Source organism: Maylandia zebra, linkage group LG12 (assembly GCF_041146795.1).
Source record: "Maylandia zebra isolate NMK-2024a linkage group LG12, Mzebra_GT3a, whole genome shotgun sequence".
NCBI classification, from domain to species: Eukaryota; Metazoa; Chordata; class Actinopteri; order Cichliformes; family Cichlidae; genus Maylandia; species Maylandia zebra.
Genome location: NC_135178.1, coordinates 20633519 through 20657631, shown reverse-complemented (window position 1 = coordinate 20657631; position 24113 = coordinate 20633519). Strand labels below are relative to the sequence as shown.

The window sequence follows — 24113 nt, the reverse complement described above, 5'->3', positions numbered from 1 at the left end:
GTTTTAAAAAATAAAGACAAGTGTGATTAGTGTATTTCAGCAGGCAAATTGTGCGCACAGGATAATGCTGTTCCTTACATATGTATCTACGCCCACTACGTTAGCAGAAGCAGCTTTCTCATAGGTTTAAGAGTAGGTCTCTCGACCACAAGCTAAATAGGTAGTTTTAAGGCTTTTTGAAAAGAAGATAGTTGTTTGACCTTACGCTATCCCTTTTGCTTCTCTTGGATTAGAAAAGCTTGATTAAAATACTTTGGTTGAAGTATTAGAATTCTCTCTTTACGATTTTCCTCCCCCATTCACTCTCACACTCATGTAGGTCATTTGGTCTTTCTTGATTACCCTGTGTGCAGTTATACAGTGGCAAACTTGTGAGAGCAATGGTGTTTAAAAGACTAAAAAAGTACAATGACATGTACATGTAACTACTGTGTTGCCTGGCTCCCAGCCACTGCGGTGACTAAACTGAAGATCATTGAAGGGGGGCAAAGATGAACACAGAGAGCTGGTTTTGTTGTCTTCCCTCTCCTTGCTTCTCTTCTTCACTGTGGTCTCCTCTCAGCTGCACTGCAGCTGATGCATCCTCAGCCCTGGGAGCCGGAGCTGGAGTCAGGGACTCCTCCAGCGCTGTGGGAAGAGGCCCTACCCATCATCTCCTGTCCCCACTCACGGTGGCTGGACTCCTGCAAGCCGCGGCCTGTCGTCTCAATTGGCAGCGCGCAGGAGGCGATGGCCGCGAAGAGGCAACAGCAGCAGTACACTGACAGAGCCAGGTACACAGAGGACTCCAGCATCACCTGCAGGATGAAGCCCATGGACAATCACAATGTGTGACACTAACACTCTGACATTTTTGTGCAGTGTTGTCATGGGAAAACAAAGTGTTACCTGGGCAACAAACGGAGTTATTAGGGCACCAACCCTGGCCATTCCACTGCTTGTTCCCAATCCTAAAGCTCTGGTCGCTGTTGGGTATACCTGCAGAGTTTCAGAAATACATAGGAGGCTGCCAATTTTCTAATTCTGCCCTGCAAATGTGTTTTACACAGTAGGAGCAAAACTGCTCACTGTGTAGATATCTTACCTCTGGAGTGTACACATAGGCTGCCTGAAACCCTCCTGCAATAAATGCTCTGGCGATGAATATCAACACTGTCATGGAGGCTCTGCAGGGGATAAATCAGTATCAGTAAATGGACAGCATTACTAATTCTTAAAGTATTTAAAAGCCTGATTATGGCCAGTTGTGCCTTTACCTCCCAACACAGCCATAAAGTGGAATAATACACATAGAGAAAACGAAGAAACACAGTGCCATGGTCTTCCTCCTTCCCAATCGATCGATAGCCCACAGCGTCACCAGCAGTCCTGTACAACATCAGCATACTCAGACCCCTAAAATCAAACTGCATGCTCTCACATAGTAGAAAAAAAAATGCAGGTGCAGCCAATCATATTGAGACACCAAAATGAGTGCCTGCATGAGTGTAAAAACAACAACAATAGAACAAGAATTGAAGCAAGAAGAGAGGAGGCATTTATATTAATGCATAATAACCAGCAGGTGGTCATATTTGTGCATAATTTAGAGCAGAATTTGCACAGTTTTTAATATATTGAACAACAAATTTATGAGAGCTTGGTGATGTGTACCTGGGAATTCAGATAACGTAGTCCACAGCAGGTCTTTGTAGTCGTCAGAATTCAGGTATTTACACTCTAAGCTGCATCGGAGCTCCTCCTTATTACCTTTGGACACTAGAGGGAGTTACACCAAACAGGATGCTTCAAATCCAGCACTCAGCCTACTGTCTGTGATGCTTTTTGCAAAAACATAACCACCATAAAGTGTGTGAAGCCCTCAGCATCTGACTCACTTCCACATGCGCCTCCCTCCTGAAACAGCTCTGTGGTGAGCAGCACCAGCCCATAGTAAGAGAAAGCATTCGCAAACCTGCATGAACAGACACAGATCAATTCATGCTGATTTGCTTTAGGTAAATCACTGGACAATGAAAACGCAAGGTTTTCGAGAAAGAGGAAGACATTATCAATTGCTAATTTACCAAATAAACCACAGCAGGACTGTGGTCCAGCGGAAGTGAGATGAAAATAAGTCTCGAATCTTCCCACGATCTTCCTAATAAAAAAAAATAAAAAAAAACAGCCATAAAAAAACCCCTCAGAACACAAATGGCAGTATGATAGAGGGTACTTAATGTACACAAAGCATTTAGAGTTTTTGCAGATGCACACCGCACCTGTCTGGCGGCAATCAGTTTTCCCAGTGGCATGGGTGCTCCGTTCTCAGTGGCAATCCGCTTCAGTGTGTTCAGAGCCTTTTCCTGATTCCCTGTCAGCACGTCGTATCGAGCACTCTCTGGCAGCCACTGCTCCCACCCACCAAAAAACAAAAGAAAAATTAGGTTGATAAAGCTGTAATCTATCATGCTTCAAATTGTAGAGCAGCTCAAGACTGCCAACATACTTACAAAGCACAGAATGGCAAAAATGAAGAGAGGAATGGTAGAAAGTCCGAGCAGCCAGCGCCAGCCCAGAGTGGGCATCACCAAGATCGCTAAGAGGACCTCAAATACAGTGCCCAGTGCCCAAAATATCTACGACAGCAGCAAATGCAGGTTTTAGGGCTGAGAAGGTTTAAGTGCTGAAATGATATAAGATTTGTGCACTCCATACCTCAATAAGCAAGATGCATGTGGCTCTGGACTTCATAGGCAGAAACTCAGCATACAGCGTCACCCTTACAAAAAGAGGCACTTTATTATGAACCCAATCGCCATACATTACAATTTGATTGTTTTTTTTGCTTTGTTTTTTCAAGATGAAGGGTTACTCACGACTGAGGTGCCCCTCCAATGCCGAAGCCCACCAGTGCACGGAGGACAAGGATCCAGCCGTAAATAGGTGCAAAAGCACTCATCAGGCCGTAGAACATCGTCCACAGAACACTCAGCTTCAGACCCTGCATGTGTATACAATCAAGACATAATACACTGCTAAATAAATAAATAAGCAAAATCTCACTCTGGCATAATGAAGCGGCTCACTCCTGTTGTCTAGTATGTACTAAGAAACCCTAACTCTGTAAATCATTTGGACCTCTGACTGAATGCTATTAGAACTTACTGTCTTTCTGCCGTATTTGTCAGATATGTTCCCCCAAAGAGAAGAGCTGATCATCATCCCGATGAACACTGCCTGTATCAAGAAGAAAGAAAGAAAAAAAAAAAAAAACCAGAAAAAAATCAAGTCCCAGTCAGATTGCAGCCAAAAGTTGTCCGACATAGCATGCACATCCTCTTATACACTGTTCTTAAACTGTCGGTAGTATTTGGTTTTGTTTGAGCCACAAAAATGTGAATGTTTAGTGTCTTTAGTAAGTGAACCTTAATTTCCTTGTTTGAATGATATTCTGTATTTCACTCTGACTCTAAATAAGACTTTCAGATTCATTAAGGTTGCAAAGATTCAGCACATATCTGAAGTGTGCTCAGGTCTTCTTTTCTTCGCCATTTGCTGGCTCCGTTTTAATCCAAGCACAAAATCATCCCTGGGAACTCGATCAATAACTGACAGGACGGTCATATTGCACTGCAAGAGGAGGACTTTCACAGACATAAGAGAGACATTACCGATGTAAGCAGTGCCACTTCCAGGCTGGGCAGTCTCCATTCACAGTGGAGCTGTGGAGCTAAGATGCTGAGGATCATCATCTCCATAGCATCAGCCATCTGAAAACACACAAAGATACTCAGTGAATTCATATGCAGTTGTCATAATTACTTTGTATTGTGCTTATTTAAATGAAAGAGCAGTTCTCACCCAGGATAGGCCAGTGAGGATGGAGAGTTTCCACTGAAATGTCCCAAAGCCTATGGCTTCTACGGCATCTTCCACCATGAATGTGTCTGAGAGAATGAGGGCGTGCAGCAAGATTGTACTTGAGTCTGAGCCCAGGAGGAAAATGTAAGACCTTAAAACAGCTGTCTGAGAGAAATGAAGCCATGCCATACTGTACCATCAGTCGGATTAGCAAACTCTCGAGGTACTGGAGCTCCCTCAGTGAGCGCCACAGCCTCCAGATCAGTCTGCTCTGCAGTCCTTGCATCCTGCTCTCTGCTCTCAACATCTTCCTCTGAGCGTGTGCTCTCACCTGTGCGACGGAAGCGGACAACACTACAAAAAACATAAAGAAGAGGATAGAGTATATCTTATCCTAAGCTCAGGAGAATGAACTTATCTGCAATAAGGCAGGTCACAGGAGTTTCATAAGACTGGTGTCAGAGCAATGCTGAGTGCAAATGAGAGTCAGAGGCTGTTGCCTTGGTGATATGAGCTTTTCCTGGCTTTGATTTTGTGTATGGGTGATATTATTCTCCAATGGGGAAACCATATCAGGCCAGCAGACAGGTTGGCACACTCCACTTCACTGCCAGACAAGCTTTTAAAGGCTAAGAGATACACATGTGAAGGATGGAAGGGATACTCTTCTTCTACATGCAGATAATTGATAGTTTGCTCAGCCTGAAAGACTAAAAAAGAACACGGAGAGTGGGACGTCTTAATCACTGTAATTACATAACATAGCCTGCTTGCAGTGGAAAGTAGCCTATCAGTATTACAGATGAGTTTGTGAGATTTCTGGGGAGGTCTGTGTTCCCCTGTAAAGACTATAATTTCCCCTTTCAATCTCTCTGGTAAGAAATGCACACGGGAGTAGGAAGTATGCTGCAGTGGACTGCTCTGACATGTTTACCTTCCCTTTGAAACAAAAATAAAATGTGATTTTAATTTTTTTTAGCAGGATTCTGAAAGGAGACTCCTAAATATCTCTCACTAAGGCTAAGCTAGACTGTCATGGGCCAGCCTTAACGCATGTGCAGCAGGGCTGTGATAAATTGTCTTATGGCAGTAAACATAGTAAAAAGAAAAAGAAAAAGAAAATCATGTTTAACCCCCCCAAAAAACTTATTAAGCTGAGAAATCACAGCCAATCTGCTTCCAGTAAATAAATAGTTTCTTAGGAAGATGCTACGCCTGTAAACAAAATGCCTCCAGTAGCGGAGACAGAAGACGCGGTGTTATTGTTCTTTGTTTCTCTTCTGTCTGGGAACACATGTGTGGATAATAAAACTGCACGATCGGTGCTTTTGAGCAGCTTCAGGCTATCTGTGGTCCAGGGAGCTAATCAAAGGCGACGCGAAGCCGTCAGAGGGCGATGCGTCGGACAATCACGCAAAGCCGGGAGGAGAAAACACACAGAAAAAGGCGTTGGTGTGCAGACTGCACCGTACTCACGGCAGCTGTCTCAGCTGGAACAGATCATCGTCCATTTTGGTGTTCATTGGCCGACGGTCCGTTTGGCATCATCGCCGTTTACATGGTCACGACGGGCTGCGATTTCAGCACCGAGGAGAGCGATCTGCTCCGGGTGTCCGTCGACAGCCAATGAGAGGCTGCCCTGCGCGAGTCACAGCGCGAGACTCTCGGAAAGGCATGAGCTCAGGAGGGTATAAGACCTCATGACTGCTGATTACACGAGCCAACACATGACGAGTTATCAACACTGACGCTGGAAACCAGACCGGGAAACGCACAACACAGATGAATCGGAATTTTTAAAGCTGTAACGTGAAAGTTATTGAAAGAACACCCAGAAGCGAGTGTACGAGTGGGGTTGAAACTATTAGTACAACTCGATGCAAGTTTGCTATATATTTAAATAATAATAATAATAATAATAATAATAATAATAATAGGGGTTAGGAAATAAGTTACAGCAAGTGACGTAACCAGGGTTTAAAAATTAGTAAGGTGAAGATTTTTTTTCTCTTAAGGTATCATATTCCAGGTGTAGATAGATTAAATGTGAGACGGAAACCTGGTAGAAGCTTTCCCTTTTACGCTTTTAGAGTCACATAGCTTTCGTGTCAAAACTGGCAGTCTTTAAAAAGGGCACTAGTGTTTCCAAGTACTTTTTTGTCTTCATTCTGAGCGCTATACCAGTTTTCTGTTTAAAAGAGTCCAACAAACATCCTTTTTTAAATCTACACTCTTGCTTGGTAACTGCACTCGTGTGCTTTCTTTGAGATAAATGGAAGTTTCTTTGGCATTTTGTTTTCTAAGCCAATGGATTTCACATACACTCACGGAAAAGTCACGTTACGGCAGCAAAGTGGACAGTGCAGAACAAATAGATGCGGTATAACTTATAACAGGGGTGGGCAACTCCAGGCCTCGAGGGCCGGTGTCCCTGCAGGTTTTAGATGTGTCCTTGAACCAACACAGCTGATTTAAATGGCTAAATTAGGTCCTCAACATGTCTTGAAGTTCTCCAGAGGCCTGGTAACGAACTAATCATGTGATTCAGGTGTGTTGACCCAAGGTGAGATCTAAAACCTCGGGGCCTGGAATTGCCCACCCCTGACTTATAACAATAGTGCTATACAGAAAACCTATACACTGTACAAGGTATGAGATTTTCAATTTATATATATCATACAATATGAAGCTTAGTAGCAGCAAAAAGGGACGTTTGATGCAGAGGTTGTGTGTTTATAGCAGGAAAGGTGGAATGTTGCACCTGTGCTCCAATCATCAGTAGAAAAGGCTACACTTCTGAAGAGACTAGCTCCAAGAGTTGCAATACAATCAAAACCAGAGAGTTTGAAAACTGAAGGACTTCGTTTAATACATGTCCCCTCTTTTGCAGGTGCAACTATATATATGAAAAAATAGAAGCTGAAATTTAGATTAAAAAAAAAAATTAAACAAAGAAATAAAAAAAAATAAAAAATAACAAAGCGCAGATACGTGTTTATCAGTCCACTTGAAATGAAAATAGGACAATGGAAAAGATTACTTTTCTTCTGGCTCTGGCCCTATACCAGAGGGTAAGCCAATCCTTTACTTTCCTCGTGTCATGTGTAAAACAAGTGAGGGGCAGTGTGAGGCAGGGCACAAGTTCCTGAACTTCCCGTAAAAGCCACTTAGAGAGTTTACAGGCCAGATTTAATTGTCTTTCTTCTGAAAAAACAAAACCATCTGATCTCGTAGGTGCTTACGGCCATTACAACGTTGTAAAAACATGTAAAAAGAGAAAGGAGAAAATAATTGAAATAAGACCTATGGAAATTTGGAAGGCTTGCACGGTGTTTTGATGGGTTAATTTCTTTTCCAAGTGTGAAACCTCTCGTTTTGTTCTACAAAATGTTTTGGGGAACTTGAAAAAAAACTGTTTTGAGTTTCAGCTTGAAGTGTGATTTTAAAAGATTTGTGAAATGTAAAGAATTTTGTGGTTTTATTCTGTTTTCTTAAAGAGTCTGATGAAAGCATAAAAACTAATCAAATCAAAACCAACGCATCAGTGCTTCAAGCCCTACTTTTTTTTTTCTTACGAAAGCAGGTAATGACGTTACAGGCGTGCCACTCTTCCTTGGGTCCGTCCTGAAACACACCACCAACCATTGAGAGTTCCGCAGAAGGAGCAGGATGTTGTGGTGCAGAGCAAAAAGCTCTGATAAGCTTGTTCGGGAGTTTCTTGGCACTGGACCCGTAATCAGGTAAATCCTCACCACCTGGCACAAAACAGCTTAATTGCAGGTGCACGCGGAAGGAAGAAGCGCGGTCGCGATGCCGCCGCCGTAGGCTTTGGTTGGACCCAAAATGAAACATGCGCAGACTCGCTGTCTGGTTTAATGCCACAGTTAGTAAGCCTGCTACAGGAGATATGCACTGATATTAATGAGGTATAGACTGTTTTTGAACATAGAAGCGTGGGTGCTTATTGATGGAGGATACGTAGGGGCCAGAGGGTAGCCTTACCTCGGAGCTCTCGGTAAGTTAGCTACTACAGCTAAACCTAGCCTGTATGTCCTCTTATGTGAACTGGGTCGTGTTTACTTACTGATAAAGATGTGGTAATTAGTAACGCCAGGGACTTTTAAATTTTTTTTTAACCCACATAATGTTTGTATTGAAGCCGCAAACATAAGTTCAGGCAGTTCAACTGAAGCTTTATCAGAGCAGATGTCGGTGGAGGTTTTCTTTGATGTGATCGAGTCTCGTCGTGTCCTCGTTTACTCCAGATTAGCTAATTAGATGTCGGGTTAGTAGATCAGAGTGGAATTGTTGTGCCCGTTTTGTCTGTGCTGTCTGAGAGGATAACATTTTACAAATTCTAAATATATTTATATACTCAAATGCTAGGACGACTTATACCAGTGTGGCATGTAAGAAAAAGTGGGATTGATGAATAAAAGTTTAATAAAAAACAGTTTGTAAGAATAAACTTTATGACAGAGCTGATGTTTAATTATATTTCACAGCTTTAGTCTGTAAAGTGTTTGGTGGTATATTAGAGAATTAATATTCATTTTTGGCTTGAACCTTTATCATATTTTGTTTCAAATCCGAGCTGATCGCTTTTATTGGGTGCCAAAAATTTAGTGATGCAAGATATGGTGGCCAAAAAACAACAAAACACACACACCTCCATCATCAATACAACTATCAGTCTATATATGTTTAAATGTTACTCTCATGCCTATCCTTTCTGTCCTATTTTTATGAATCCTCCCCCCATGTCTGATCCCTTGCTGTGTTTTGTTGATAGGAATATGTTGTTGTCGTTGTTGTTTTTAGAAACAAGATGATAAAGAACTGGGGCGTCATTGGTGGGATAGCTGCTGCGATTGCAGCTGGAGTATATGTTTTGTGGGGTCCAATCACAGAGCGAAAGAAAAGAAAGAGAGGTAAGAGCTGTTGTGACCGTGTGGCGCACACATTATATTTATGGCACTGTTTACATTGCAGCAAACTACAGTGACTCGTGGTTCCCTGCAGGTATGGCACCAGGTCTTTTAAACTTGGGGAACACCTGCTTTCTGAACTCGTTACTTCAGGGCTTAGCAGCATGTCCGTCATTCATCAGGTGGCTGGAGAAGTTTGCAGCTCTGCCTTCAATCCAGTCCTGCAAAGACAACCAGCTATCCACGACACTGCTCCAGCTTCTCAAAGGTACATAAAACCAGTGTGTCATATAAGCACAGTGTACTGGACATGCTGAGTTCCTCTGAAATGTTCACATGGAGGTTGTTTCTGCACTGACAGCGCTATCCAGTGAAGAGCCAGGTGAGGATGATGTTCTTGATGCTGGATGTCTCCTGGATGTCCTCAGACTGTACAGATGGCACATCAGCTCATTTGAAGAGCAGGTCAGTCGGTATTATTGCTGATATTGTTTTTATTTCAAATGAATAGTGCAGTGCACTAGTACTTTTCCTCATTGACCCAATCTCACACACATTCAGCAACTTAATCTGCCTCCAGGCTTTTTTTTTTTTTTTTTTTTTTTTAAAAACACACATTCACATACGCTGTCACTCTTGGGGGCAACTCAGCGTTCATTATCTTCTTCTAGGATATGTCTGGAGGAGCAGTGGATCGATCCACCAGCTTTAGATTTGTATACAATTTGCTCGTCCACCTCATAACCGTTGTTTGTGTTGGTTCATCCCTTCTTAGGATGCACATGAGCTGTTTCATGTCCTTACATCTTCTCTGGAAGAGGAGCGAGATCGTCAGCCCAAAGTCACAAATCTGTTTGATATGCACTCCCTTGAGGTAATTCATTTTTCTCGCCATTTCTCTTGCATGTTGCATCCATTCCAATACACTCTGTAGAGTCTTCTAGAACAATGAAGCACAATTGTAATCTGGAGTTTGTAGGCCATAATAATCCAAAGATTGCCTCCTACACTCTAAAAATCTCAGTCGGTCTCTGTGCTGTTGAAGTATCAGAAATATGTGTCTAGTTATTCTTTGTGTGTGTGCTTATTTTATACCAGAGTCTCCCAGATCAAGATGAGAAAACTATGACATGCAGAAGTCGAGGTGAGAAGGAGTAGAAATCATAGAACCTAGATGATAAAACAAAGTTGTATTTCATTTGAGTGAAATTCTCATTTGGCAGCTCCCCTTCATCCAATACCAAGTCCGTGGAAGTTTCAGCATCCGTTTCATGGCCGGTTAACAAGCAACATGTTCTGCAAGCGCTGCGAGCTACAGGTGAGTTTTTTGTTTTGTCTTTTTGAGGGGAAAAAAAAAAAAGGAAAATTACTGTTTGTCTTCTTTCAGGATGTGATTTTATACCTCTGCTTTGCATTTTTAGAGTCCAGTGCGGTACGACTCGTTTGATAGTCTTTCCCTGTCCATTCCTTTACCTCAGTGGGTAAGTGAAAATGTATCTTGTGCTGTGTACACAACAGTATATTTCATGGTTGTTCTGTTTGTTATAATATGACTTGTGCTTGTTCTCAGGGGCGGCCAATCTCTCTAGATCAGTGTCTTCAGCACTTTATCTCTTCGGAAACCATCAAAGAAGTGGAGTGTGAAAACTGCACCAAGGTACACTCACTTCCATATCAGTGCCAAGCTATACTGTGGCAATCCTCTCATTAAATGATTTACTCAGTGAAAGATTTGAAGTAGGGAGGTCGCCTGAAGAGGAACAAAAGGTCCAGTTGTTTCTTTCACAGGTGTATTTTTTGCTGATTTTATGTATAAATTTTAAGTTTTTGATCATTTTTCCTCAGCTTCAACAAGCAACCACAATAAATGGACCAGTTGTAGAAAGCCAAAGGACAACATTTGTTAAACAGCTAAAACTGGGGAAGGTAAGTAGTCTCTTTTGGTTAAGCATTAATAACCCAATTATTTATTTTCCTTTTAGGAACTCTGTACATGGCAAATGCTAGTACTTATCCAGCTTGAGGTTGAAGGGTAAATGATTGGCAGTCTTTGTTAGCTCCCCCAGTGCCTTTGCATCCATTTGCAAAGATTGACGTGGTCGAGTGAAGGAACCCCCATCAAACGACAGGAGCATGTGCAGTTTGCAGAGTATCTATCAATGGACCATTACAAACACAACACTTCCACACAGAGGAGTCAGCGGCTCAGATGCACTGCAAAATCCATAAAGGCTGAAAGCAGAGATGATTCAGTAGAAAAACCCTCTGCCAATGGCTCCGGTATGTTGGAGTTCTTGCATCTGTAGTATTATTATTATTATTATTATTATTATTCAGTTTATTAGATTCATGCATTTATTGTATTTCGTGTTTCAGATTCAGAGCATCATAACAACAACAAACCTTTTTCTAATGGAACTTGTTCATCGGTCCTCCTTCACACTTCTGGTGTGAACCCACAGCTCAGCCTCGCATATGACTACAGGTAATCAATAAGGAACTCAAATATATCAGGGTATTCAGTGGTGATCTGGTAATTGAAATCCCTTTTTCCGCATTGGCAGAATTAGCAGATATCAATGTGTCTACAGATTTTTATTTTTTTCTAGTAGAGCTAAAACCAACACATATGGACAAAAGTACTGGGCCACCTACACATTACACCCACAGGAGCTGCTCAGCTGTGGAAACTCCTACCATGAAGCTCCCGGCAAACAGTTTTTGTGCTGATGTTAATGCCAGTGGAGGTTTGGAGCTGCCACTATGGATTACATTTACACAGTATGCACTTTGCTGACTGACTCTGCTCTGTAATTTTATGTGGTCTGTCACTTTGTGGCTGTGTAGCTGTTCTTGAACACATCCACTTTGCAATAATACCACTTTTGGTAGAATATCTAGAAGAAGTTTCACAAACTGACCTGTTGCAACAGCAGCATCCTATTACAGCTCTACCCTCGAGTTCAATGAGCTCTTTAGAACAACCCGTTCTTTCCCAAATGTTTGTAAAGGCAAACTGCATTGCTAGGTGATGGATGTTTGTAAATCTATGGCAATGGGATGGCAAACAGTTCAAAGATTAAGCGTAGTGGCCCAACACTTTTGTCCCTATAGCGTGTATTAAACTTAACAAGCCTTTCTACTGAAAGCTAAACTATCACGAAGCTGAAGTTTCATTGTTTAAACGCCAAGTAGGCTACCCAAAGGAAATCTACAGCTTCGTCTTAGACCTATTTTTGCTCTCATACACCTACACTAAGTAGTATACAAGAAGAACCCAGTATCCCTTTATTATGTTTAAACAACATCGATACCATTACCAGCATTTCTATTTAATAACATTCAAAGCAATAACTTTCATTGTTTCTGACATCCATTGTCTGTCACAACCTTATTAACGAACGGTGCGTTGAAAATGAACCGAAACAAAGACTGCATCCAAAAAGCGTGCATGCAGATTGTTCCACACAGGGTCTAAGCGAGGACTGATCATAAACCACATGTAATTGTCCCGTTCCTTCCAGTTCTACAGAGTACCTTTTCCAGCTCACGGCGGTGCTGGTTCACCACGGTGACATGCACTCAGGACATTTCGTCACCTACCGCCGCAGTCCCTCCTCATCTCGCAGCTCTTCGCCCTTCAGCTGCCAGTGGCTGTGGATGTCAGACGATTCGGTACGCAAAGCCAGCCTGCACGAGGTGCTGTCTTCCAACGCTTACATGCTCTTTTACGAGAGAGTTCGAAGGCTTGGCCTCTCTCTGCAGTCAGAGCAGTAACCAAAGGCTCGCAGCCTGAATGACTTCTGCCTTTCCAGTCACACTGTCACACTCGATGTGGCAGGGGACAGCACGGTTACCAACAGGTGGCTTTGTGAACATGACACCAGAGAAGAAAGCCATCCTAGAGTTGTCCTAGGGTGTAGTGTGATGTGTTGTGGACACCTTGCCTGCTGCTCTGCTCCAGAGGAGGAGCCTTTTAATCCCAAAGATAATAAAACTGCAGGATTTTTGTGTTAGCGTTTATCGGTAAGCTACTTTTTCTTTGACATGTAATAATTTATGTAACACCTCGACTTCTACCAGATAAAGAAAGAGGAACATTAAACGCTGCATCGGCCACAACATCAAAAACCACTGACAAGCAAAATGAGTAATGGTTGTCATCACTGGTGCAGTGATCTGCTGCAAAACCTATGGGTCATGGTATATGGATGCTACTTTGGTACACTCCACCCACCTAAAGACTGTTGCATCCCAAGCAATGGCACTCTGTGGCAGTATCCTCCACCAGCAGCATATTTACCCCAAACCCCACCACCTCGTGTGAGTGTGAGTGAGAGAGAGAGACTGACTTGAATGTAAAGTGGTTTGAGTAGTCAGTAGGACTAGAAAAGCTCTAAATAAATGCAGTCCATTTACCATATTCCCAGCTTCCAAATTCCCCAAATCCTGATCTGATGGAGAGGCTTCATCCTGCAAGCAAGCAGATTAAACAAATGCCAAAATGATTTTGGTGACACCACAATATTAGACTGGTGGTTTTACTGTTGTGGCTTATTGGTGCAGTCTATGCCAAGATAATAACCCTACAAACTGCGGTTCACATTGAAAGCGTACAGTGTTTAGGCTGGCTCAAAAGTTGGCTAGAGGTGTGGTTTCTGGTGTTTAAATGTGAATACACCCTAGGCTGCTTCAAGGTGTTCCTATTATTTTGTCCATTGCCTTCAAGTGGCTCATTAGGACTTGTCAGTGATTATATTTAGGAGCTGTTGCATATTCTGTAAAGTCACAAAGGTGGAATTATCCTTGACTCCGGTTCTCTTTGTCAGATGTAGTTTGCCTAATCCTTCTCAGCAGTGTATGTAAACCCAGAGCAGTAATAATGTTTCTATTGACACGGTTTCTGTTTGATTATTTTTGCTGTTTCTAGTGAACCTAACTCTATCACGATTTATAAAACTGCACGTTTGTGGTTTAAGTGCCATATTGTCTTAAATGCCTGAGATTTTAAACACTTGGAATCATGAGTGCTACAATTAATGTGAACGGGGCCCTTCCTTGAAATGTGACACATCACAGCCAGTTGACATGCTGTGGGTGTTTTTAAACGGGTTAATAAGAGACGTGCCCTTAGTTAACATGACTGCACATTTCTGTAGTCATCCTGTTTGTTTATAATTAATGTGTAACTTTTGACCAACAAGGTCAAAATGAGCAGTGATCTGTTGCAAAACTGCTTAATTTTTGCAGTTTGCACTACTGTATATTCATGTGAGATTGTATTTGTGTGCAGTCTGTAAGGTGATCGTTTTCAGGTATTAAAAGCATTAACAATGGTCTTTAGAGTGTTTTATTAAAGCAAGAACATTTTTTGGTACGTTTAAGAGATTGTTATGTTAACTACCCCATTATTTAAGTGTCTTTGAATGAAATACAGTTAATTTGAAAACTGCTCAATTTGCAAGAGGTTTAAAAGTATACTTGTTACTGGTATACCAAAGGCAGCAAATCTTTTATCTGATCAAATGTTCACCCTAATCAAACTGCTGATCTACTTGGGCCTTTCCCACACAATCATCTCTGAGGTTTACAGAGTGTGGTCTGAAAAGGAAAATAACCAGTGAGCTGCAGTTCTAAGTGCCAGAGTCAGAGAAGACTGTCCAGACTTCCTCCAGCTGATCTGAAAGCAACCGTAACTCAACCACTTGTTACAACCAAGGCATGCAGAAGAGCATCTCTGAATGCTGGAACTGCAAAGCAGATGGGCTACAGCAGCAGGAGACCACACTGGGTGCTAGTCCTTTCAGCTAACAATAGAAAATTGAGGCTACAATTGGTATAGTCTTACCAAAATTTGCCATCTAATGATTGTGGCAGCAATCTAATAGAGCACCTTTGGGATGTGGGGGCAAACAGAAAATTTGCATCATGAATCTAAAACAACTATAGGATGCTAACATGGACCAAAATACCTGGGGACTACTCTGAAGGTAAAAGGGGTCCAACCTAATAAATTGGCGAGTGTATATAACCTTGGAATCGGACTACTCTGAAGGTAAAAGGGGTCCAACCTAATAAATTGGCAAGTGTATATAACCTTGGAATCTGACAACTCTGGAACATAAAAAAAGCTCCTGTATCAACAAATATTTCCATATCCAGGGAACAAACTGATGCTGAAGTCATGCACCCTCCTCTCATACCCATTTAAGCCCATTAAAGAGAAGTCTGATTAAAGCAGTCTACATTTGGACCAACCTGACAATCCACTAAGAAGTACATTTTCATTGTTTACATGCCTTTCCTTTAAATGCAACCCAGCGACCTTTTACTTTCCAGAGCTGCTAGAGTACAGCAGCAGCAGTCCAATCAATGAGAACTAACAAGCTCACAAGTCAACTGTTTACATTTATTGATCTGAAGTCTTTGCCTTCTTTTCGAACAGAAACATGAATATGAGTTGAGCAAAGTTAAATGCTGATTCACTGAAAAAAATTAAGACAGTCTTCCTCCAGAGTGTCAAGTTGCTTAAATTGGAGCTGTGCTGTTAGTGGCTGTGCACATGGCCATGTCCCTAACTTACACCCGGCTTTGGCTTGGTCTCACGCTTGCTGTCCAGCAGAATGCGCCTGAATGTGAGGTTAATGCGAGGCAGGAGGATCTTCTTGCGGACAGGGAGGCTGTGGTACCAGAAGGTGTTGGTCGGCGGGTTCATGAGGAGCAGGCTTCCGTGAGCGAGCTCCAGCTTCACAGGTTCAATTTGTCGGCGGCTCTGCTTTCCTCGCGAGTCTCTGTGTTTGAAGAAGAAGTCCCGCGCTGCTCCCAGAGAGACCGACGCGATGGGACAGCCGGGGTCCAGCTCCTTCTCGTCGTCACGGTGCTCGCCCATGTGATCTTGCCCATCTTTGTACCTGATGGAGAAAAGTGTGTTGATCAGTAAAACCTCCAAATCTCAAAACTGTGACATTTACAGCTTGCATCAGTCATTTCTCACCTGTTGACCAAGACAAAGTTGAATGTCTGTCCTGTCGTTTTAGTGACAGTGTCTCGAATGTATTCCAAAGTTGGAGTCCATGGGCAGGCTATACGCCTCACCCCAGAATAAGTGTACGTTAGGCCTGCGTCTCCATACGTGGCCTGCTTTCTCGGTATGTTGTACACCTTTCCATACACCTGGACCTTTGACTCTTCACCTGGAACAAGCGCAACAGTTAAAATGCACTGCAACTTCTGCTCATAACTTTAAAGAAAACAGGGTTGATGTACCTGTTGCATACACCACCTCCTCCTCCAGCTGTGTAAAAAGGCAGTCTGCCTCCTCTTTAGAGAAAAGCAGTGCATAATCACAGTCTAGTCCCTCTGCTTCTATTTTTTGCCAGGGAACAGGATTGGAGAACTCTGCAAAGGCTGCATCCTCATCATCTTCAGAGTCTTCCTCCTTTATTTTCTCGTCTCTTTCCTGTTTAATCTTTTTTCTCGGACTTCCTGCTGGAGTGTCACTGGTGCAGCGACGTTTGTTCCGATCCTGAATCACAAACTTTTCCATTGGTGGATTTTTAATACCTGAGTGATGGAAAGAGGAAACATTAGCATTCCTCAAAGATGTTGGTCCATATTAACACGACAGCATCACACAGTTGCTGCAGTCTGGTGCACATCCATGATATGAATCTCCTGTTCCAACACATTCCAAACGTGCTCTACTAGATTCAAATCTGATGACTGTAGAGACCATTTGAGTACAGTGAACTCATTGGCATGTTCAAGAAACCAGTTTGAGATTATCTTAGTTTTGTGGCATGGTGTGTTATCCTGCTTGAACCAGGCATCAGAAGATAGATTCACTGTTGGGACAGACATGGTCAGCAAAGCTGTGGGGTTTAAACAATGCTCAGTTAGTAGTAAGTGTGCCTGTGAGTGTACTAAGAAAATATCCTCCACAGCATTACACCACCTGCAGCCTGGACCTTTGATACAAAGCAGGACTGATCATTGCTTTCATGCTCTTTACTCCATATTCTGACCCTACCATCTGAATGTTGCAGCAGAAATCCAGACTTATCAGACCAGGCAGCGTTTTTCTAATGTTCTAATGATCTTTATCCAATTTTGGTGGCCACTGCATCCTCGCTTGCTGTAGCCCTTTTGCGTCAAGCTTCAGCTGTTGTGAGCAAGTGTTTATTTGACTTCCTGTAGCCTTCCTATGAGCTGGAAGTAGTCTGGTCATTGTCTTCTGACATCAACAAGGCATTCTCGTCCACTGAGCTTCTGCTCACTGGATATTTTTCTTTTCTTCAGACCATCCTCTGTAAACACTAAAGATGGGTGTGTGGTCAAATCCCAGCAAACCAGCAGTTTCTGAAATACTCAGAACAGCCTGTCTGTCACCAAAAACCATGCCACGTTCACCTTTCCCCCACTATGGTGCTCAGTTTGGACTTCAACAGGTCTTCCTCGCTATGTCTGCATTTCTAAATGCACTAAAATTCTATTATGTGACGCAACTGGCCGACCTGCATTATGGGCAGTTGACCCGGTATACCTAACAAAGTGGCCGGTGAGTGCATGTTTAGTTTACCGGAAAGAAGAACAGCAGAAAATATGCTCAGTTATTTTGCATGAAAAATGACTCAAAACTGATTTAAATATGAGGCTTTCTGGTCATCATTACGTGGACGTTTTGTTTCGTTCAACAAACACCTTAAATAACAACAACAAAAAAATCCCTAAAAACGTCAGACAGACACTTTTTTTATTCATGTAAATAGACGCTTATCCTTATGCTAGGTGCTGCACGCTTACTTTTAACAACATAAAACGCCAAACAGTAGTGTGTCTTGAACACCCCTCAGCTCATTAACATATCTCTGTGCCGTCACTGTTTAGGCGCCAAATGTGTTATTCCCACTTGGGGAGATTTGGGTTTCGGAGCAGCAGACTGTTGTTTTATTCTCATTCCGGGTATTTTTTTTTAACTCTCTTGGTTTACAGCAGGTTACCACCGCAGTGTTTTAGACAAAATGATTGGACAGAAGACTATTAACTCATTTTTTTCGCCAGTTTCGAAGAAGAGGACTTCTACGGAGTTAATTGAATCCGAGGAGGATGCAAACGAGCCGGTGAGTGTCATTTCTTTTTTAAAACAGTTTAAATTTTAAGAGTTAAATATGTACCTTATAAGTTTTATATTAGCTTGTTGGCATGTATTTAAAAAACTTACAGTGGAGTCATGAGCGTTTCAGACACTGGGAGATTTGTAGTTTCCCGCGACGCGTTCGCGTACTCCAAGCTGCGTTCAAAGCCACCGCTGTGTTGTTGGTGTTCAGCGTGACACTCGCAGCGCGACTATGATTCCACCGCTCTGTCGACACTTTCTGAAGCCGTTTAGACCCCCGGCTGTCCGCTTCTCACCAGTTCTATGTGTTTCTCAATACATTAAAATTATCCAGAAAAAGCAGAAGGGCTGTGGGGTGGAGACGGAGCAGAGCAGCCCACGCCCTGCCCCTCTGTCCCCGGAGCAGCTGGACAAGATCGCCCGCAACAAGAAAGCGGCGCTGGAGAGACTGTCTTCCGTTCAAACACCACCAGGGTTCGGGGAGAGCTGGAGGAAGGCGCTGTCGGCTGAGTTTGGAAAGCCGTACTTCAAACAAGTGAGAAGAGGAGGAGACGGGATACTGCACACTGTGTCTCTGTTGTTTTGAACAGTTATAGTGACTTCACATCTCTCCCACAGCTGACGAGTTTTGTTTGTGAAGAGAGGAAACGCCACACAGTTTACCCACCTGCTGAACATGTATTTACCTGGACACAGATGTGTGACATCCGAGATGTAAGTGTGTAAACTGACAATCGATGCCATGTACAGATTGAGCTTCAGTGACACTGGTTGTTAGACGTAGACATAGACTTTGTTTCATCCAACAGTGGGGAAATTCACTTGTTACAGTTTTTTTTTTTTGTTTTTTTTGTGCTGTTATTATATTTGTAGATGTACATAAAGCGCAGTGGGAGTGATAATGATACACATGTATTTTTAGACGGTATTTATTCTGTGTGTATACTGTACAGTGCGACTGTTGTCGGGATGAAGGAACAGTCTGCTGCTCGAGAAGCTGCTCAGGGCCTCCACAGTCTTATGCACGGGGTGTGAGGTGTTGTCCATAATCGACATTAGTTTGGCTAACGTCCTCGTCTCACCCACTTCCTCTATGGGGTTTAGGGGACTATGCAGGACCGAGCCAACCCTCTCTGCGCTGCCATCTCCCCAGCAGACAACTGCATAAAAAAAAATTTCCTGTGTGATGTATTATCTGAGGTGTCCTTTACTCTGTCACAGTCGCCTAACCCAAACGTGTGTCTACAATTCCAGGTAAAAGTGGTGATCCTTGGCCAGGATCCATATCACGGTCCTAACCAAGCTCATGGATTGTGCTTCAGTGTGAAGAGACCAGTGCCTCCTCCCCCCAGGTTTGAAGCCCTTCACTACCTCTGATGGGGAAAAACACATATAAATGGCTTTCTTCATGCAATTTCTTCTTTCTTCTTCTGTGAATGAATAACTTTCATACCTGCTTGTTCCCTGTGTTGGAAATTTGTGAGTTAATTGAAATCAGTGCTGTTGAGTCAGATCCTTTTCATTTCCAGCTTGGAGAACATGTTCAAAGAGCTGAGCTCTGACATCAAAGGCTTCCAGCACCCGGGACATGGAGATCTGACTGGATGGGCCCAACAAGGTACTTGAAAAAAAACAAAACAAAAAAACCCATTTTGTTAAATGTTTAATCATAGTTCCACAATAAGAGAGCTGCAACAAACCTGCTCTCCTCCTCCTTTTTTTTTTTGACCTTGCTCACCAGGAGTGCTGTTGCTCAACGCTGTGCTGACTGTCCGAGCGCACCAGGCCAACTCCCACAAAGACCGAGGCTGGGAGGCATTCACTGACGTTGTGGTGCAGTGGCTCAGCAAAAACCTGGAGGGCCTCATCTTCATGCTGTGGGGATCATATGCTCAGAAGAAAGGAGCTGCTATAGACAGGGTCAGTTGTTTTGATTCAGGCTCATTCAGCTTAAGCTTTATAATGTGTTTTCATACTAAGTTTTCTCTCTGTGTGTTTATAGAAACGTCACCACGTCTTGCAGGCTGTTCATCCGTCTCCCCTGTCTGCTCATCGGGGGTTTTTTGGGTGCAGACACTTCTCAAAGGCCAACGAGCTGCTACAAAAATCTGGAAAGTCTCCCATTGACTGGAAAGCACTTTGAATTCTAGTTTTCTAGCATGTGTTCAACTACAGACCAAAACACCCATAAGCTTTCCTGCAACCTGTTTTTGCATCTTCTTAGTATTGGCAGCTTTTTCTGTATAGTTTTTTTGAAAGCCTTTTGGCTAAAGCTTAATGTTGAACTGCATATCTTTGTATGCACATAACAGTTTCCATGTTGTAAATATGTTTTGTACACTATTGCTCTTTTTAGGTTAAACAATAAAGTTCCTTTTTTGTTCTTACTTTTTTACATAAATGTTGGGTTAATTAAAGTGATTCCAAAAGGCAGATATAGTGTTTTAATGCCAGGCATGTTGACTACCTCTGACGTCTGTAACACTGAGTTCTGTTAGGGTCTGCTGTTGAATAAGGGTAGTTTTTTTTCTCTCACAGTAATTTAAAGTAGTTCATAGTTTTGTAAACTATTAACTTGAAAAATAATCTGAGGGACCAACTAAAACTATTTTCTCCTAAATGGGGTGTAAGTAGAAGTATAAAGTAGCATACATCAACTATAAATCAACATTGTGCTTTCATACTTAGATGGATACATTTTTGGGTTTAACCTAGGCTAAAAAAACAAACTGCTTTTAAACTTTAACATAAAGTAGTCAGAGTCATTGTAATGTTCTTGTTACAGGTTAGCTGTGTCTAATATAACCAAAAATTATATGAGATAAATGTTTATAATATCTGTTGTACATTTATAGGTCTACTCCGATCTATAAACCTGTAAGGCACATGTGAAGGTTGTAGACTGGAAAACTGAGATATGCTGTGGAAACTGAATACTTTTTTAAGAAGAAACATTTTTTAAATTTCTTGATTCATGCTCAATCACCTTGTTGTGAGGGGCCCATGCTAACTAGTGCTGACCAAAAGAGGTCACATTGCAGATTAATTTAATAATTTTCTTTCTAATAATAATAATCATAGGAAGAAGAAAGTATATAGTTTCCCTTGCTGTGTATTTATTCACCACTCTGCATTTAATAATCAGTTATTAATAATCTCGGGGCCCAACCAGTCACGGCTAATGTCCGTCCCTCTATGAGCCTGGTTATGCTGAAGGTTTCTTTCTGTTAAAAGGTAGTTTTTCTTTCTTTCTTTTATTTTATGTTCTTCAAGTTTATGGAACATTTATGCAGCATACACCAAAAAAAATACAGACCTTAACTAATTTAATTACATGTACATTTCCCATCTAGCATACACGCAATTTAAAATATTAAATCTGGTCGAATGAAATGTACTTGATTGATATATATTTAGTTTATACCAAGGGTGATTAATTATTTACTAAATAAACATTTTATTTTACGTATTTCAACTGCATTTTACTCAAAATTATTGCTTAATGGTGGATGGTGAAATTAAGGTGAATTTTTTTTTCTTTTCTTTCTTTTTCATGCTCGTTTCCGAACTGTTTCGGATGTAGACGTCAATGCATGGCGCCACCAGTGACGCAATGACGTCGACAGGAAGAGAGGCGGTAGTGGTAGTAATATTCACACAGGTAGAAAACTGAGAATGCCCGTGCAGAGCCGCTCCGTGCGGGACTCCTCCGTACATTTCAGGTTACTCCAGCAGTACCTGGTCCTCCTGAAGAAATACCCCATCCTGACTAAATCTGTAACCAGGTCAGTACACGTCGCGTTTCTGCACTTTGACAGTGTTGCAAGTTAGAAGCTCCCATTTACTGACAGCCAAACCACTGTACTGTAGTCAGGTTTCTTGGGACGTTTATTACACTGTAACTAAGAAAAGTGTTTTTATCAGTGTTTTGTTTCCTGCTCGTCTTCAGGTTCTTTAAGACTTTGTTTGCATTGAACGCACACTCATTTTGTCACAGCACTGCTTTTAGCCAATCAGCATCTGTCCTGAAAACCTCCCCCACTAAGTCTTTTGCAAGTGGACTATTGATACTTATTGACAGTTGTGTGTGTGTCCTTTGTATTTTCAGTGGCATCCTCTCTGCTTTAGGAAACCTTCTGTCTCAGTTTGTGGAGGCGAGAAAAAAAGCCCAGAAGGGAGCTCCTGTCAGTAATATCGATGCAGCTGGAGCTGCACGCTACGCCATTTATGGGTGAGATCCAGTAAAGAAAGCAGACTGAGCACTGACTTGTTTTAAGGCTGCAGGTCTGTGATTGTGATGTTGTTCCAGTTAGACTCTGATAAAACTAATCGAACACTGTCCAATGTTATTGGTGTCTGTGATAACACAGTTATGTGATAACATTTAGATGTTCTTCTGCTATTCATATTTGCCCTTGTTGTGTGTTTCAGGTTGCTTATTACAGGACCCGTGAGCCACTTGTTTTACCAGCTGATGGAAGTATGGATTCCCACCACAGATCGGTTTTGTGTAGTCAAACGTCTGCTGCTGGACCGGCTTATTTTTGCCCCGGGCTTTCTGCTCCTTTTCTACTTTGTAATGAACATCCTGGAGGTGGGTCATCTCAGACACCATTGCTTTCAAATTAGCTCAGTATAGAGGGACACCTGCTCTCTAATGCAAAAAAAAGTCATGTCAAAACTGAGGCAGCAGAGGCCCTCACCTCATTTAATTATTTCTTAATTTATCAAAACAGCTCACACAACTTAGGAGTCCAGTTTTGCTTTTTCATTGCACTGGAATGGTGTTTAAGCGTAGTTGTTGTGGTTCAATGAACAACAATTTTTTGTTGTTCATTATACACACCATTGCCAGTATCTTAACAAGCTTTAATGCCATACATATGTCCTAACATTGGACTGGCACTATGATGTACACTCATTGGCCAATTTATTAGGGACACCTTGCTACTATTGAGCTGGATCTACTTTTGTCTTCAGAACTGTCTTGATTTTTTTTTAATGGCACAGAAGGTGCCGGAGACATTCCTCAGAGATTTTTGTCTGTAGTGACATGATGGCATCGCACAGATTCTGCAGATTTGTTGGTTGCATGTCTCCAATTCCACTGCATCCCATAGGTGCTCAATTCGATTGAGATCTGCTGATTGTGGAGGCCATTTGAGTACAGTGAACTCATTTTCATGCTCATCTGACACCAAGAACCTGGCAAAGTACCCGATTCAACCTGGACATTTACCATAGTATTAATTATCATGTCCACGATATAAAGATTTTATATATAAGCATGTAATATGACTGTAACCACTGTCCCTTAGGCTAAAGGATGGACTGATTTTGAAAAGAAGATGAGAAGAAGTTATTGGACCGCTTTGAAGATGAACTGGAAAGTTTGGACCCCTTTCCAGTTCATAAACATCAACTTTGTCCCTGTTCAGGTACACATTTCACTTCATTTCATCAGAGAATGAGTTATTTTCTGTCGCCACATGTAATTAATTTCTTCGCGCCTTCTGTTTCTGTGTACATTTCTGGTTTCAGTTCCGAGTGCTGTTTGCCAACATGATCGCCTTATTTTGGTATGCCTACCTTGCATCTGTGAGAAAATGATGCTACCAAGACGTCTCTAGAGAAAACACATCTTCAGGAAACAGTTTTGGCATATTTGTAAATGCCTTAAAACTGAGATCATACAACAGACTGTTACGTTTACTGCCATAAATCTGTGCCTAATCTGGTCACTAATTTTCACATACACAAGCGCTTGTGATTAAATTTAAAGTGGACTGAAACCATTACCACATGTTGCTGTAACATTTTAAATACTTGACTTGAAATTTATATCTTAACAGTGTAAGATCTAATAAACTATTACTTTATATGACTCATAAACATTGAGAATGACAGCCCCACCTTCCTGAGCTGACACAGGCAGAGGAAATGTGAAGAGACGTAGGCTCCTGTTGTTAACTTTATGCTTTGTAATAAGTACAGTTAACATGTATTTGTCATGACAGAATCACCAACGTGTTGATTTGTATGAGTTACTTATCTGTTGTGCCAAAAGAAAACACAGCTTTGCAAACTGGTTAATGAACCCATATTGTACGGTCTATGGGAATGTTCTTGTTTTTCCAAAATAAAAGCACTAATAAATATGATAAATGAGTTAAGTCAAGTTTATAATATTAAATAACATACATGGGTTTTCTGAACCATTTTAAAGT

The 24113-nt window shown here is 41.9% G+C and overlaps 5 protein-coding genes across 10 annotated transcripts; 3 read left to right on the top strand and 2 right to left on the bottom strand.

Annotated features, from left to right (window-relative positions):
* Window positions 1-80: 80 nt before the first annotated feature.
* Window positions 81-5559, bottom strand: svopa (SV2 related protein a). The gene is made up of 16 exons (XM_004544572.5): window positions 5320-5559; window positions 4040-4197; window positions 3844-3929; window positions 3654-3752; window positions 3148-3219; window positions 2859-2983; window positions 2698-2761; window positions 2493-2618; window positions 2262-2390; window positions 2067-2140; window positions 1878-1954; window positions 1654-1758; window positions 1257-1368; window positions 1085-1166; window positions 889-978; window positions 81-797 (listed from the first exon to the last, which is right to left on the bottom strand). The coding sequence occupies exons 1-16, from the start codon at window positions 5364-5366 to the stop codon at window positions 585-587; spliced, it is 1659 nt and encodes a 552-aa protein (XP_004544629.3). The 5' UTR covers window positions 5367-5559; the 3' UTR covers window positions 81-584.
* An 813-nt stretch (window positions 5560-6372) lies between these two features.
* usp30 (ubiquitin specific peptidase 30) lies at window positions 6373-14107 on the top strand. Of its 4 annotated transcripts, none has more exons than XM_076890844.1 (14): window positions 6373-6391; window positions 7427-7583; window positions 8665-8774; window positions 8866-9039; window positions 9133-9236; window positions 9547-9645; window positions 9870-9915; window positions 9995-10089; window positions 10193-10252; window positions 10342-10428; window positions 10617-10697; window positions 10829-11051; window positions 11148-11256; window positions 12296-14107. In XM_076890844.1, the coding sequence occupies exons 2-14, from the start codon at window positions 7513-7515 to the stop codon at window positions 12546-12548; spliced, it is 1512 nt and encodes a 503-aa protein (XP_076746959.1). In that variant the 5' UTR covers window positions 6373-6391; window positions 7427-7512; the 3' UTR covers window positions 12549-14107. The 4 variants fall into 4 exon arrangements, with proteins under 4 accessions (XP_076746959.1, XP_004544623.1, XP_023011160.1 ...); XM_004544566.5 differs by having other exon boundaries at window positions 6382-6492; window positions 7424-7583; XM_023155392.3 differs by lacking the exon at window positions 6373-6391 and adding an exon at window positions 6401-6492.
* A 1052-nt stretch (window positions 14108-15159) lies between these two features.
* alkbh2 (alkB homolog 2, alpha-ketoglutarate dependent dioxygenase) lies at window positions 15160-18124 on the bottom strand. 2 transcript variants are annotated; one of them, XM_004544563.3, is made up of 4 exons: window positions 17992-18124; window positions 16038-16334; window positions 15766-15964; window positions 15160-15682 (listed from the first exon to the last, which is right to left on the bottom strand). In XM_004544563.3, the coding sequence occupies exons 2-4, from the start codon at window positions 16315-16317 to the stop codon at window positions 15346-15348; spliced, it is 816 nt and encodes a 271-aa protein (XP_004544620.3). In that variant the 5' UTR covers window positions 16318-16334; window positions 17992-18124; the 3' UTR covers window positions 15160-15345. The 2 variants fall into 2 exon arrangements, with proteins under 2 accessions (XP_004544620.3, XP_076746961.1); XM_076890846.1 differs by lacking the exon at window positions 17992-18124 and adding an exon at window positions 16801-17189.
* On the top strand, window positions 17643-20273 carry unga (uracil DNA glycosylase a). Of its 2 annotated transcripts, XM_004544565.5 has the most exons (7): window positions 17643-17890; window positions 18221-18421; window positions 18505-18600; window positions 19141-19238; window positions 19416-19504; window positions 19628-19806; window positions 19889-20273. In XM_004544565.5, the coding sequence occupies exons 1-7, from the start codon at window positions 17792-17794 to the stop codon at window positions 20027-20029; spliced, it is 903 nt and encodes a 300-aa protein (XP_004544622.1). In that variant the 5' UTR covers window positions 17643-17791; the 3' UTR covers window positions 20030-20273. The 2 variants fall into 2 exon arrangements, with proteins under 2 accessions (XP_004544622.1, XP_004544621.1); XM_004544564.6 differs by lacking the exon at window positions 17643-17890 and having other exon boundaries at window positions 18119-18421.
* Window positions 20274-21497: 1224 nt separating this feature from the next.
* pxmp2 (peroxisomal membrane protein 2) lies at window positions 21498-24051 on the top strand. The gene is made up of 5 exons (XM_004544562.2): window positions 21498-21671; window positions 21995-22117; window positions 22318-22480; window positions 23205-23324; window positions 23428-24051. The coding sequence occupies exons 1-5, from the start codon at window positions 21562-21564 to the stop codon at window positions 23494-23496; spliced, it is 585 nt and encodes a 194-aa protein (XP_004544619.2). The 5' UTR covers window positions 21498-21561; the 3' UTR covers window positions 23497-24051.
* Window positions 24052-24113: the final 62 nt, after the last annotated feature.